The sequence below is a fragment of the Folsomia candida genome, unplaced genomic scaffold (assembly GCF_002217175.1).
Source record: "Folsomia candida strain VU population unplaced genomic scaffold, ASM221717v1 Fcan01_Sc004, whole genome shotgun sequence".
In the NCBI taxonomy this organism is placed as follows: Eukaryota; Metazoa; Arthropoda; class Collembola; order Entomobryomorpha; family Isotomidae; genus Folsomia; species Folsomia candida.
In genome coordinates this window covers 6,721,028-6,737,466 of record NW_019091196.1, presented here as the reverse complement: position 1 = coordinate 6,737,466, position 16,439 = coordinate 6,721,028, and the positions used below count along the sequence as shown (strand labels likewise).

At 38.1% G+C, this 16,439-nt stretch overlaps 1 protein-coding gene and 1 long non-coding RNA gene across 2 annotated transcripts; one reads left to right on the top strand and one right to left on the bottom strand.

The window, feature by feature from the left end:
• Positions 1-2,205: 2,205 nt before the first annotated feature.
• LOC110848864 (dynactin subunit 6) lies at positions 2,206-16,402 on the bottom strand. The gene is made up of 6 exons (XM_022096201.2): positions 16,068-16,402; positions 4,070-4,243; positions 3,891-3,991; positions 3,577-3,797; positions 2,718-3,493; positions 2,206-2,638 (listed from the first exon to the last, which is right to left on the bottom strand). Exons 1-5 carry the CDS (start codon positions 16,073-16,075, stop codon positions 3,398-3,400), a joined length of 600 nt encoding a protein of 199 aa, XP_021951893.1. The 5' UTR covers positions 16,076-16,402; the 3' UTR covers positions 2,206-2,638; positions 2,718-3,397.
• LOC118435309 lies at positions 8,131-10,145 on the top strand. The gene is made up of 2 exons (XR_004834678.1): positions 8,131-9,468; positions 9,530-10,145. It is a non-coding gene; the product is annotated as an uncharacterized LOC118435309 (long non-coding RNA).
• Positions 16,403-16,439: the final 37 nt, after the last annotated feature.

Below are 16,439 nucleotides of genomic sequence, written 5' to 3'. Positions count from 1 at the left end.
AAATGCAGGAGAGGAGATGTGATAATAATTCATCGAGGGGTTATTTTTACTTTTTCGGGTAAAATTTTAGTAGCAAAATTTGTACGGAGATTCTTATTGGTTTAGTTACAAACTTGATTTATATGAGGACTTTTGACAAATATTTGGGGATTAGTTTTGTAGATAAATTATGTATTATTCTAAATGTAGTAGATTAGGTCATAAGTGGCGAAACAACAAGATTTTTTTATGTCAAACCGAAATTCCATTAGTATTTATTGAAGAACTTTTATATATTTTATTATGCCAAAGATCACTTGTCTAGACTAGGAATTTTCCAATTACCCACATTGTTAGTAAAATAAAAAGTCGTTGCCCAAATGTCTGTAATTTAATACGCAACGGAATATTTCCAAAAATTGTCTAGTAGCATGGAGGTGCAACCATAATAATTATTTGATTGTTATTGAGTTATTTTATCGCCTGTTTGCAATTTCGGTAAATTTCGTAATCGCCAAATCTATTTAATACAGATTGCACCGCTATCCAAAATCGATCAGGTTTTAGTTTTACTGTATTTAACAAAATTTGTACAAATTCAATTTTAATTCAATTTCCACTTATTTTACGATAAAATTATATCCCATTTACATACGCCCATATTTCTGTATTTCCTTACGAGCACGAGCGATAATACGTATTTGTAATTATTAATGACATTTCCATTTGTAATATCCCTCTAAAATTAACCATATCCTGACACACTACATGTGTATGTATAAAGTGCATCATTAATTAAATCCTACCACAAAGACAAGTATCAATTAAATACACTATACAATTCCTTATTTCCCTATTTTTTCCACCAATTCCATTCTCAGAATTGTGTATGTACCTTCTACCAACAAACCCTAAGTAAGAAATAAAGCTCCATATTTCTGCCAGAAATAAATGCGGTATCATCAAGGTAGTAGCTCATAATAATAAGAATGAAGTAGTAATGTTCCACCTGAAGAGAGGAACGGTAACTTCCTCTCGATAACGTGATGCCCACTGCACATCCGACTCACTTCTTGGGAGGAAATGCACCCTTGTCGTCGTCCTCGTCGTCCTCCTTTGTTGCTGATGAAACTACTATTCCTATCTCCACCCGTAGACCAGAATACTTTAAGTAGTGTCAGCTACTTATTGTGATCGTTTTGTCCGTCCGTCTGTCCGACTGTGGGCACGATATCTCCAGAACGCCTCAACATAATCAAAGGCGGTTATCACCAGTGTGCTTATAATTTTTAGTTCTCGGTCAAATTAGACATTGGGGTAATTGGACCACCCCCTACCTTCAGGAAGTGTGGTTCAAAATTAAGTTTAGCCTTAATTTTTTCATGTGAGGTGTCGTTTTAAAGGAAATTTCACCACGAATTAAATACCGTCAATAATTTTGACTTCATGACCGTGAGGACGAGGTCAAAAGTCGAAAATACATAATTGACAGATATGGTATCATATTAAAGGAAATTTCAATCGTCCTGCCGCTACTTCTTTATATTCGTCTGCAAGAATTTATTTCTTACCTGTCTGTACTATTTACTTTACTGGCTCAACTTCTTTTCCTTCTACAGGTTTCAGTTCATCCATCATTTCATTTATTCAGGCAAACATAATACCATGTTGGATACTAAATAGCTATATGTTAAGGGAATATATTGTCACTCACTTTTGTATAATGGCACATATTAAATGTTTAGTAAGCTGTGTTTGGAAAATGTGAGCCGTTGGTGGTTTGGTTTGGTTTGGTCTGGTTTAATGGATGAATGGAAAGAAAAAGTGTCGCACTCGGGAGGTGCAAACACGTGACAATAAGTAAATGACAAGGGACGAGATGATAATGACTTTATATATTTTTGTCCTCCCGTGGACACAAAAAGAGTGGTGATACAGACGGAAATCAAATATTGTGTCAAATTTTACGGGGAATTTAGTTATCTTGTGGTTAATGAAATTGGTGTACGAGTGGGAAAAGAAATGTGGTTGGTTAATTCCCATAGTGGAATTTTTGGAATGTTCGTATATTTAAATGTAGGAAAGGTGTTGTTCTCGCAGATTTAAATAATATGAATCTGAAATCGTAATTTTGGTTCATATTTTCGTACCAATTTAACAAATTATTACAAGTAAAATTTTTCCAAAATTACAAAGTTTAAAACAGAAACATATAGATATGAAAAGTTGATTTTGTGGTGTTGATAATATTTTATTCATAAGTTGTGATTTGCAAATCGGAAAACGTACAAAATATAAAGCTTACGTTAAAATTTCATTCTTTCTTTAACTCCTTATTCTCAAGTCTAATAATTTTATCGATTTTACAAAGTTTTTATCGATGCATTTTTACGGATTGCAGTTCAATTTGCTTGTACACATTTAATTTTAATCATCACAACAGCAACACACCAAATTTTTGACGCAGCACAACATTTCTCTCACACAGGCACACAAGCAATATCCGATACAGCAGAAAATAAAAAATATCAGAAGAAAGCCTCCAACCGCAATGCCAACTATTTGCCAAGTTGTCAATTTATGCTTTTCTTCCTCAGCTTTTCGAATAGTCTCCTCCGTACGCTTCTTCATATCGTGGACAACGTTGTCGTAAAATCGCCTGCAATAAAATAAATACAATGAAAAATTCAGATACATGTTTCATTATACGAAAATTATTACAATATTAACTAACTTACCCATCCCAACTGTGGAATTTCCCCGGTTCCTTGTTACCATCCTCGACTGCTGCTACTGGTAATGCACTTCCCGAAACTGTGTCAAATAATCCGAGTAGTAGGACCACAGATAACATTGAAGTAATTATTGTAGCACAGAATAACAAATCATATCTATTTTTTATCCTCATTTTGAGAAAACTGGAGTTCGATTACTCCATTGAAAAACTCAGAGGACAAATTAAAATCTCATACTCTGCATTATTCAAATTGTCACGCAGGACTGACTAACTGACATAAATATGATGCTCCACACCACACACAACGAAAAACGCTGAATCGAGGTGATGTCAAAACCTGGATGTTGCTCCCTTATCTTATCTAACAATTATCAACAGGATTTAATAAATGCGTCACCTTTAACATCGCCACTTTCCATTATTATTATTATATTACATACAAATAGAGGTGCCATTATGTAATATACATACATACACAAGTACACAGAAGAACTTTAAAAAACATTCATATGTACACATTCATACCAAGGTGAGTTAACCTACACAGGAAGATGTGAGTAATACATACATAAATTCAAACATTTGCCTAGTTTATATTTACACAAATCTCTTCATATCACATTTCATACATACTATTATTTATGTAACGAATTTTAAAACGGGTTTATTATAAAAATTATTCTATTTATTCTCCTCTTGAGCTTCTTTCTTCATCGTGTAAACGTGATGATAATTTGGTAAAACTTTTGCGAGAAAGTCAATTTGTAACAATTGTGGCTGAAATTATACATAAATCCCATATTATCCTTTTAATTCCATATTATAACATAAAATCTTGTTCAATCCATAATTCTACATACGGCCGGCTTCTCCCCAGCGATCCGGTGCTTCCAAGGAACCCCGTAAAAGACTGAATTTTCAGGCAGAGATGTCTCCGCGATCTCTTCACCACTTTCTGCCCCTGGTTCCTTGTCCTCTCTACTCGTCGTAGTTGAACTATTATTATGAGTAGTCGATCCAACCCGCGTCGCAGCCCCAAACATACACCCGCTCGGCACCACGATCTCCTCACCGACAAAGCCTGAGAAAAAAGAGAAGAGAAAGTCAATTTCCTCCCCAATAAATCCCATTTTATTGAAAAGTTCACCCCATAAAACTAAACCAACCAACTCACATTTCGTCTCAAACACGTTATTATCTCCGACAGATTTCGCCAATACGGTCGAACCCACTTCGAACACATTGTTTGATCCGATCACCATCGTATCCGTCGACCTATAAGTGAAAGCGTAAGCAAATAAATTAATAAATCAAGCCCAATTCATCAAATTCTCTCCTTCTTCTTTCACCAACCAGTTAATAATAGTTGTCAGCTCTTCGATAATGTTAAAATCTCCGATAAGAATTGGCCCATTTTTTGCAATAATTTTAGCACACGGATGAATAATCGTTTTCGTCCCGATCTTGACATCTCCCGTCACCTCGGCCTCCACGCACACCACGGCACCATACATAATCTGTTGTTGTCTGAAATACAGAAAAAAAATAAACAAACTCAACCAACTTATATAAGTGGCAAAGAAACATATAAATCTTTATCCAACAATAAAAAAGAAAACCATTAGCTTTTGTAAAAAAAAGAGAAAACATTCAAAAAATATATCTCGACTCGAAGTGCAAAACGCTTTCCGTTTCAGATAATAGATTCCAATCCGAGAGAAACCTTACACTTTGGGGCATTCTTCTCCAAATCAATCTCTGATTGCATTAAGGCGCAACAACTAGTCAACAACCAAGAGAGAAAGTAGAGATTTTTTTTCTAGGAGTGGAACAGTGGAGATTGAAATGTCCGAAATGCGAGGCCAAGTCATTTGTACCTGTCAACACGGCGAAACCTCTTAACAGATCAAATCATCAACTCTTACTTTTCTCTCCATAATAACGGCTGGGGAAAGCACTCCACGTGGTAAAGTAAGTAAGTGGCTCTTCCACCGAGCTAAGCACCACTGCTCGTAATAACAGTAACATTACCACTTTTTTCTCTCTGTGGATGGGTGACAGACATTTTACAAATCCATTTAATGCCTGCTTTATGGATTTTAGAACACTTTTTTCCCTCCTTCCCCTGTTTACTCAAGTTGCGTTGCGTTATGCCGTGCGGAATAAAATGCGGTATTATTCTGCAACTATGTGTGTACATGAGTCGATCTCTGTAAAGTTTGAGCATGCAGGAAAAAAATCTATTGTGTTATTATTGGTTCCGATCTGATCTGGATGGCTGGATGTTACATATTAAATAAATTTGTATTGTTTCACAATTCTTTACATCTTTGCGGGATGGGGAATTATTATGCTCAGCCATGTCCGACTCACTTCTCATGTTGCAATAATATACGGAATCTTATATGTTGGAGACGATAAAAAAGGCAAATTCCCCTTTAAACGATGTGACGCTATGTATTCCTCTATGTGTGTATGTTCACTCTTATTTTCATATATGAGATCCAAATTCAAATTCAACTTCGGCAAGAGGATAATAACGCAGGATTGTAGATAAATACATGCATATGTAATGTCGACCACAATCAAAGATGAGAAGCAGGCCCAATTCTCATAAATCTGCCTCGGGAAACGAGACGTGTACGGTTTTGTCACAAATATAAGACCAAAAACGGCTTCTAAAACCTTATGTTTTCAGAACAATTACTTACAACATCTAAAACTTTGTCAATAATTGGTTTGAAAACTGTCAAAAAATACGGCCCAACTACACACCATGAATTTCATAATCTCACATAAATACAAAGCTTAAAGTTACCCGATTCACATGGAACAAAACCCACAAAAATGCTACAAGATTAAGCAAGAGCGCCGTTAACCTAGCAATCTCTCTCCATTTTTAATAACTGATAACCCCTCCATATCGGAAACTTATGCAAAACACGGTACACCCCCAAGCCAAAAAAAAATCTCTGACTTTCCTACTTTTCCAACAAAAATACATATACTTAACCGCATCATCACAATTTTCTGTTATCTTCCATCCCACTTTTTCTCTTGCCTGGTGCAATATCACTCTTAGCATAAAGGACATTTCTTCCTCCATACTTTTTTTACTTGGCTAATTATACATGCTAATTATTCCTCGCAAGAAGAATCATCATTCTCAACCATGCGAACTTCACTCCGCTACATTTTCAGTCCTCCTATGATGATAAGTAAGCAAGTCCTGTTTAAAAAATTCAACCAACTACGTACGTACGAAACCGGACTATGTTACGTACGTACGTAGGAGATACAAATGGATTTCTCATTCAAATGAGGACCCCACCAAGAAAAGAATAATATTTATAAGAGACTTCTATCTTCCGAGAGGGAAAGAAAGTTGAAGTGAAACAAAATGGGGTAATAAGCATAATAATCGTATCATCTCGATGCTAATACTCTGGACACAATTGTAACTGTCATGACTTTTCGGCACGAACGAACGAGAACCACCGCAGCACAATCTTACGTATACCAACCAATTCTGCGCCTAAGTGATTCATAACTTCCGATGTGCGGAACGAGGCAAACAGAAAAAATGAAACAAATATAAAATCGTCCACCATTTCATTTCTTGGTCTGTGCTTATGTACATCCATATCTTGTACGTAGAAAAATACTCCTAATTATTTTCTGTCAGTGACTAATAAACTAAACCAATAGTTGAAAAAGATGAGTAGAGAAAGTCGGCCAAGTTACGCATGCATAATAACCAACACATTTTGGTATTATGATGATCTCCTCGCTTGGTTATGAGGAGACGAACAAGAAGCAAAATTGTAATAATAAATGAGTTCGTTTTAGTTTAGCATTTATGTTTCTCTGTATGAGGAGCAATTAGCATGGGAATGGCCTTCATCATCATTCCGTCCATCCTATTGCTTTTCGGCTGGTCGAGTTACAAATTACTCAGTAAAGCAAACTACCCTTTGCCCTCCTTAGATAAAACCTAGCTAAAAACCAGACAAATTTGGGTACAGGATGAAACGAGAGATCATATCGTAAATCAGGTGGTTTTGAATTCATTTGCGGAATCAGAAAGACCAGATCCGCAAATTATATGTGTAACATTTTCAAATTCTAGATTATGTATTTCGAAATTCTGCACAAAATCATTATTTTTCAAATTCTTGCTCATTTCGAAATTCTGCACAAAATCGGCACAAAATCAATCCTCCCTTTTTTCTCTCCGGTTCAAATTTGGACCACCATTTGTATGTAGATTTTACATTTCCAAGAAAAAATACGACTTTGAAAAAACCTAGCGAAATCGAGCCAACTTATATTGCTTCAAGATTTGATGGATCTCTTGAGACTCGACTGGTTTGTTTAGGTCCAGAGTGAGTCGTTTATAAGCAAATTGTCATTCTCATTTGAATCGCAATTTTCATTCTTATTTTCCACCTAATTGGCTGCTGCTGCCGAGTCAACAAAATGCAGAATGAGTCAGCCAACCTTCTTCCGGATGAGCAATCTGCTACATGGTTTCACAGAATGAAATGCAATGGACGCTTCACAAAAATTTCATGGAAAATATTTATCGAAGAATATCTCAAAGAAGGAGGAGAAAAGAAGCGTTAATTTCCTCACACACAAGAAACTTTTAGCGGAGCGAAAATAATAAAAGTTTCGCCTGCGTAAAAGCGAGCCGTATAAGAAATTAATAACGCTCTTACACCCAAACATTCTAATTTAATCAGCAGCAGAAGAACAAGAATACCCTCGGGGTTGTGGGCATTCGGTGAAAAGGTATCATTTTATTAGTCGAGGTGTAGGGAAAAAAAAGTTTTCCGTATATGTTTCCTAAAATTATTCGAGCTTGCAATTTTCCCGATGAATCCCATCCTTAAAATCCTAAAATTCGAAAGTAATTCACGACTCGATCGTTACGTACCAAGGACCAAGCCAGAGTGCAACTTGAACTGTTTCCTGAAGTAATTAACACCTCGGAAAGCAATGGTTATTATGAGTCTTTTGCTCCCCTTCGCTACATATCTGTACCTACTTGCATATGAAAACGTACATACTTACTTGTGCGTACCTACGGCAAATTCATGGCATCCACAAATTTTGAATCTTCACCAGCTATAACTTCATTCACCATGAGATTGGGATCATGACGATGAATTGAAATATATGCATGCACATTTCTAAATATGTACAAGAGGCAGGACGACAATTAAACCATTTTACACGTTACGCAACCCCAAAACATTTCCTTAGTGGGCAAACCTTCCTATAAAACTAAATTACTTTACATCTGTACCACACACCCCAAATCTTGCCATGCGTAAGTACTAATCAATAATCAATCAGACCAAAGACCGGACATCACATTGACAACACGTCATTCACTAAAATCTTCTCTCATTACTTCCTCCCGTTACACGCTACCACTACCGTTCCGCAAGATATCGATAAATACATTCTAATGGGCTAATTAAAGGGTTTAATACGACACTAAATATGAATAAGCTAATGGGCAAGGTGATTATTATACACACTTTTCTCATCCCCAACATTTCCTACTCGTCTAAAGATTTACAAAATACTTCATCATTATTGTTGCTCTCCTATCACCACCACCAACCTCAAGTCAACAACGAAACCAATTAAGCCCCCAATACCAAAACAATACCAACCATCCCATCCTCATCATCCCCGGTTTGCATACATATGCATCCACGCTGGAACATAAATATCCACCTCTACCTCTAGGTAAAAGCAGGCTGTGCACATTTAGTTAGTGGCGCAGGCGAGACGACACATATTATTCTACTCTCCTCTCTCCTCTCTGATGACTTGTAGCATTACTTAGCAGGGTAATAATTGTGAAGGTGATTAAGTATGCCGGGACACGTGATGCGACGATATATAAGTGGCAGGGAGGCAGTGATCGAGCCAACATTAATTCGAAACAGCTCTCCACCTACACTCTCTTCGCTCTCTCTCTCTCCGAATATTCAGCACTACATAATAAAATAAAACACAAGTATACATACATAAGAGAAGCCTGGCAGGTTTGGCAGACAGACAAGCAACACAATTTATCCATCCATCCATATGCAGAGTAAAGTGTAGAGTTTAACTTTCAAATGGAAATTATCATACCAAATTCCTTGTACAAATAGAACACTCACATTTTAACACCGAGTATCACTTGACTTTTAAGTTTTACATCTTCTCTGCCACTTCATCTCTCAGGCTCACCTTGCTTAGATCTAAATATCTTTCTATTCACCTCACGGATTTGGTGGTTTGGTTTTGTGTGTGTGTGTTTCTTCTGTGTTCGCAGATTGAGATCAAGTTTTTGGTTCAATTTCTCTCAAAATTTTATCTACTTCTTTGACTTTTATCTTTTTTAACATGATTTCCAAAGTTGGTGAAAGTTACGAAATTTTCTCTGGAAGAAAGAAATTGTAAATTGTGTGGTAAATTAATTTACGAGGTATTTCTTTCTCCTTAATCTTTCCACTAATACGGACACATTCATCTCTTCTTCTATACTATTTCTTCTTAAGAGTAACTAACTTTTCGTCTCATCTCATCCACTCAACTAAAACTGCACAGTAGATCGAGCCGAGCGAGGTGAGGTGGATGAAAAAGCTACCCCAAAAAATATTTCACTTTACCCGGATGAGAATCGTGGTAGTGGAGAAACATGACAAAGTTGCTACCCTGGCTGGCTTCGAGTGAAAATCGTGAAGGTAATTTCTGCTCTCAAACCGTGTTCCTCGTTATTAGTTACTCCTACGGAGAAATACTTAGTTAGAAGAAGACCCTTGGGACTTGGTCGGTCGGGGACGGACGGTGAAAGAAGAAGAGACGGTGAAAGTTATAGTACAAGTGTTCTAATCAACTGACTGGACCGCTACATACTTCCCACACGACTTTTGTTCTGTCGCCGTGTCTGATGATGATGCCCACCTGAGACAAATTATTCTTTATGGTTATTGCTCATTTAAGTGTGAAAATGAGACGATGCTCGTGGTGGTGGTGGGTGTGATGAAATGAAGGGTGAGGAACCACGACCACATACATTTTCTTAATCTCGAAATGGATGGACCGGACTTTTCGTGGTGGACGAGCTTTAACCTCGAAGAGAGCAATCCGTCGACAGTTTAGACCAAACACTGTCATGGAGACGCTCTCTTTAAGGTGAAATGCTACAATCGACACGATCAGAAAAGAAGCTACCAATACGACAAGATACGAGTAGATACCAATACGATAAAGAAATATTCTCCATCGTGCTAAATTTAGTTACTTATATAATGATTGATTTATTTACTGATTATTAGTAAAATTAACTCGACATGATTGATTAAAGTGACTTATGTATAAAAGATTCAATAAAAGAAGTAAAATTATTATCCTCGCAAAACTATTTGTTTGTCACCCTTATTACGAAATCTGTGAGTAAATTGATGATTTGCACTTTCTCTTTCGAATAAAATCACTTTCTCTTCCCTCACACACACAAGTCTCTTTCTCTCCCCGCCATCCATTCCTCCATGATAAATGACCAGACCACCCAATAAGTTGCAGAATCGTGACCCTGGCTGCAGGCAACCCGCCGCAGATTACGAACAACACATTATATTTCATCTCAAGAAAAAAAACACAAAAGGAGCAATTTGGTCAATTGAATAGGGAAAGTTGCCGTGTAACGGAGAATCCAAAATGCTCCCAAATGGTCACTTAATAACAAAATATCGCCAAAGTATCGAAACTCTTCTTCCGAATTTGAGTCACATTTAGGAATCGGGATCAAGTAAAAGAGCCGGCAAACAACTTTCACCCCTCGCTCACATACACAGTGCGGGTTTCGGTTAGGTTACACACACCACCACGGCGTTTTCTGCCTCGCTTTGCAGCAATTGTCCCGTTTCACAGTGGGAGAAAATCCCACAAATCCTGTCCCCGAAAAGTTCTCACTTTCTTGTTCTTCTTCTCTTCTTAAGTCGCGGAGACGATTGAGGGTCAGCTGGAGTTCATAAGTTTTTCTCTCTCCGTCCTCCTCATTTCGATGTTGATGCGGATAAATAAAGAAGATTGGGCTCTCATCGTCGTCATCGTCGTAGTATTCGTCGTCGACCCCCAGCCGTAAACCTTCTCGGTTGGACATAAAAAGTTGAGAAATCTCGAAATCCGGTTCTTCTTCTCGCTTTTTGGCACTCTTACTTTCTTCTTTCTTGAGCGAGAAAATGGGTGATGATGACTCGACAAAAGGCTGGACATTTGAATAATAAGGAGGCAAAGTGTTGTTGGCCGGTGGTATTAAATTTGATATGGTGCTGATATCACGAGAATTCCCGTCGTCATAATTTGATTGTGATCCGGTTAAGGACATCGGAGCAAGATTTTCCCCAAGTCCGGAACTTTTCCACAAGTAGAGAAACAGCAAGAGGAGGAAAGTCAGGGAAAGTCGGAACCTCCGAAGCGGCATAAATCTAATCCGCGCTAATAATTGTGACCACTTCGACGACTTGACCACGGTTAACCGGCGGCTACGTGCACAAAGTGAGGGGGAATACAGCGAGTATAACGTGGAGGAACGTCCTCGTATCCTCATTTTTTTCGAAAAATTTGAATTTCTCACTATGCCCCGTACGTAATCGTCATCATCATGACCACATCAGTCTCGTCATCGTTTCTTTACAGATAAGCGTCACCTCTCCTGAGCGATGATGTTAATTCACACCAACCACTTCCAATTCAGACATGGCTTCAACTTCATGAGAGAATTCAGGCAAAAAGTGCACACTGTTGATGTAGAAATTAGCACCAAGGTGCAAAACAGTCTCACATTCCTCTCTACCTTCCTCCGTCCTTATTGTGCAAGAAAAACAATCTTATCGTCACTTCACGTCATCCTCCTCCTCACACCAAATTCCATGTTCAAAAATTTTCTTAAGAGTCAAATTAGAGCCTTATTTTTTTGCAAGGGTGAGTGCCAGGAAAACAGTATTTTTTTTCACCACAAATCTCCACCACCACCACCTCGTCACCCACCACAAGCAGAACTACTTATGAATAATATCTCGATCTTCGATGCGACAGTGACAATGTGGAAACGTGACGTGGAACGACTTGTTCCAAAAACTCACTCGAAGAAGGATGGGTACCCAACCCACAGGAACTTGAGCCACCCAAATGAGAAAGTTTCTTCTTAAGAGGGACGAGAAGAAGAAGCTTCTGGCCCGACTTGTGTATCAACATCAAGTGGCAGCCGGGTAGTGGAGAGAGGGCAAAGATAAGTAGGAAAGGGCCAGAGGCTCTGCTCCCACCAAAGTCTAGGAATAGAAAACCCGGGTAGTAGCAGATCCACCGGGGCTTCTGCTCCTTCTTCTTGAGCATTCCACTAACACGGTCTGATTTCGAGTGAAAGTCTCCCTCCCATCACGACACAATGGAAGAGAGCAGCAGCTACAGAAATGGATGGATGAGATCACCACCTCGGGTGAAGCACAAGACAAGGACGACAACTTTCTTTACGCTAACGGACTAACAAGGCAGTAAGTAGTGGAGGAGAAGAGAAAGTAAAGTGGAGGCAGGAGGACAGACTTGCTTTTATACCTGTCATCCCGATTTTACTTTTTTTATACAGAAATCCGACAGATTAGAGTAGTGGGGACAATCCACTCTTATGACGACTTACAGATATTCCCTCCAGCAGCAGACACACAACGTAGGTACACAAAAGGTTGGCAAAAATGGTCAATTCATTCGCCACAATTCGCACAAGCAGACAGGAAATGATTTCAAATTACGAGAATATAATGCCAGAAACTCGTCATACTTTCACAAAATTTAATAAATTCTCATCTCACAATTTATTATTGACATTGACCGGAAATGACTTCAAATTACTTCCACTCTAACATTTTCTTGGAGAACAAACACAGCCTTCTTCTTCCCTGCACTCATATCTGAGACTAAAAAGTAGTGACAACCTACAAATTCCGATAAGTTAAACCCGGGAACAATATCCGGTCACTGGACGCATTAAGGGATATCGGATCGTATCCTAAACCAGGAAGCCACCACCACCATCCACACTTTGCTTTCCAGCAGAAAAGACAATGTCCAGTGACACTAACAGCTAAAAAGCGTCCGCTCAGCTTTTTATCTCAAATTGGTTTTCACTTTCACTTTACTCTTCTAAATAGAATATCTGTATTCCGTCCTCCTCCTCGCCTCACATGAAATATAGAAATCCTCTCCGCATTATTTCTCTAATAATCATATCGCACCAAAGGCAAAGCAAAAAGACAAAATCTATCCGATAAAGGAATATGAATCCCACTTGGCCACTTTATATGTGACTCTCCAACACACTCACAAATCCTCAAAATCACGACGACAAAAAACCAACAAGGACAAAAAAAATTCTTTCATCCCTGGTCTTTTCAATCCGGGGGACAAACTAGTTATAAAAATTCCCTCCTTAAATAAACCCCTCCTGACCACATCCTGTAGGTAAAGGGAGAAAAAAATCCAAAATCCAAATCCCGGAAGGAAATCCAATCCTTTTTGAAAAATGGGTCCAATAAAAGGTCTCGAAATAAGGAAGGATCACACACACGCAGAGACAAAATCAGCCAAGGATAACGAACCTGTGTGTGTCTCTCACCCCAAAAACTAACCGGGTATCATCATCATCCTCTTTCCCGTCATGCAGAACAAATACATACATACAAATAAAATCCATCTCATCTAAAACAATTCGACGGACCTCACCTCGTCGTCGTTTAGGTGAGGTTTTGTTATTATGTGATGTGGTCGCGTCTCTGACACGTCAACTCGACAACAAAACAACACGGGTCTACTTTTGAGATTCAAGTGCTTCCATTCGCATTTACGAAGAAGAAGAAGAACTACAAAGTAAAAGCGGTCCTGGTGAGACTTTCCCATCCACGACTGCTCCTCCTCCGTGCTTTGTTGTGTGTTTAGAGAATTGGGATTATTTCACGGGGGTTGGTTAAGCCTTTAAAGCACGCGAGATTTATGAACTTGGTCGGCAGAGGAAACTAATTTAGCTGGCAAAACACATATCTACCAATCTTTTCTCCGTCGTGTTGGGCCAGATACACCCATAATTTCGAAATTTGAATCTTCAATCAGTTCCTACTACATCACTTAAGCCAACTTAATACACGTTGCTCTTCATTCCATCGTATCGTGCTCCAGATTATTTCCTGTTGTCAGACAGCATTTATGTATATTTACCAAGGCGAAACGATGGGGTCCATCTCACGAGGAGAGAAAGTGGGTGTGCAAGACTCGTTAAATCTTTTATTCATAATCAAATTAGGTCTCTCAAACTCTACACTAAAACCTAATTTCGCAAGGATTTCATCCCACTTACATCGCTCGAAGAGTGTGTATGTAAAACAAAGGAAAACTATTTATGACTTGAGTGAGAGAAGTTGTTTGTTCCAACAAAATGACTAAATATGAATATGATGATGATTTCAGGCTCGCATTTCAATTAAAAACGTCGCCACTCGCTGGGTCATAAATAACATTCATTCCTTCCTACGAATCTCCATTATTTTACGAGGACAACGACACCACGCGATGATTGAGTGATTACCTACATGAAAGCCCCATTTGTTAAATAAATCGTTGAATGATTGCTTTCTCTCTGTTATTTTCCCCCAGTCAGTAAAATTGGAACTTTTCCAAAAAAAATCTCAGTCCTACAATGGTCATACATTCGTACAAATCACATACATGCGATGAGAAACTTCTCACTTCTTTCACTTTACAAACAAACAAATCGCTGTTTTTCCACTTTGTGTGTTCCTACACAGGCCGACTTTTACCTAGGCATTTTCCCTCGTAGGACAGAACAGAGTGTCCATCCGCCTACTTGGTTTGGTGGGGCGGAAGGGAAGGATAAATTATCACTATTTCCACTTTCTCCTCTCTCTACTACATACCTCATGGCAAGAACAACTCGCACTTTTAACGAAACCAATCCGAATCTCCTCAATCTTCAATTAGCTCCGGCACGAAATTCCCATTCCCACGCAAACCTAGTAAAGAATGGGACACACACACAACAACCAAACCAAACAGATAAGATAGATTAGATGGAAAAACAGACACAACACGAAACAACAAGAATAGAGGGGAGAAAGCATCATGAGTCTTTTTTTTACTATTTTATTTTTTTTATACATTTCTCTCGTAAAAGAAGAGCCTCTTTTTTTATGGGGATATCATTCCAGTGGTAAGTACATATCTACGTTACGTATGTAAATTCATGCCTACAGATGTACTTGACCCGGCAAAAATACAGACAAAGTGTTACGAAATGAAAATGGAGTTACGACACTAAACTGAACTCGATAAATATGAGGAGACCGACCAAAGAAGAATATTTAACTTGAGTAAAAGTAACGAGGGGAGAGAAATAAATGACAAGAGATGATAAGGACGACACGACTGCTGCTCCTGGACTGGAGGTCTATTGTTATTCGTAATGGACATTGGTCACGAAACTTGGGAATGATGATGGGGCCGGGAAAGGGAATTGGAATTTTCAACTAGTTTGACATTATGGAAGTTTAGCCAATTATTTTATGTACCAGCAGCCCAATTACGCCTGGGACGAGAGAGTGTGTGTACTTATCAGCGATGTTGATGATGATGAAGTAGTGGATGGATGGTAAATATTATGTGCTTATCGTTATATGTGGTGGGAGATAAATGTTGTATTAATTTCATAACGGCGGCATGCCATCCATCCATCTCGGTTTGACAGGACACGCGGATATTTATTATTAATAGAGAATGATCTACCGGGTTCGTGGTGGGATATTATCTTTCCAGCATAAAACAAAGAATTAATTAACTAATTGCGAGAAATTAAATTATGAGATAACGATCGAGTAGGGGTTTTGTGCTAAAAAGGTAAGGGTAAAATTGATCCCAAATAGACCAATCTTATGATCATTTGTCGTATTATTAATTTAATATGCGATTCGTTTTAGACATGAGGCTTGTTTTCTAATGAATTAAAGATGATACATTTAAGTAGCGGTGAAAGTTCCTTTAATTTTAATGTAGTAATGTCCAGCAATCGCGTATAGATGCATACATTTTTAATCTATTGGTCTCAATATTTTGTCTTGAAACGCCAAATTTTTGTATTCGGCGTGCAAATTGTACACGCACAATTAACACTTTCTCTTTCTCTTATACAACATGAAGAATGCTCTCCCAATAAATAAATGCTACAAAATGTAGATACAATAATTTAATTACAGCTAATTAACAATTAAAAGTTGCTCACCCACTCATCTTGACTTGATTGATCTTCAGGGGAAGTTGAAATTAATATTTAAAGTGAAAGTGTGACCAGAATATCGCTACACAACTTTGCTTTCACTTTATATACCAAATAAATATTAGGAGCCGGATAATTTAGTAAAACTTTCAGATTCAAAATCCCCGTGTGTTGCCCCGTGTGTTACTCTTTAACATCTTCCTCTAAAAAACGATGTTTTTAAATTGCTTTCAAAAATAGGCTGTTTTACTAAATTCCACGTCTATAATAATTTGTTGCAATTTTATTTATGTCGAATTAAACAGATGCGAGTATAGGCAGTTACCGGAGAAAATTTGAGTAGTCGGCCTCTCGCAGCTTTTAGTCTCATACATATTC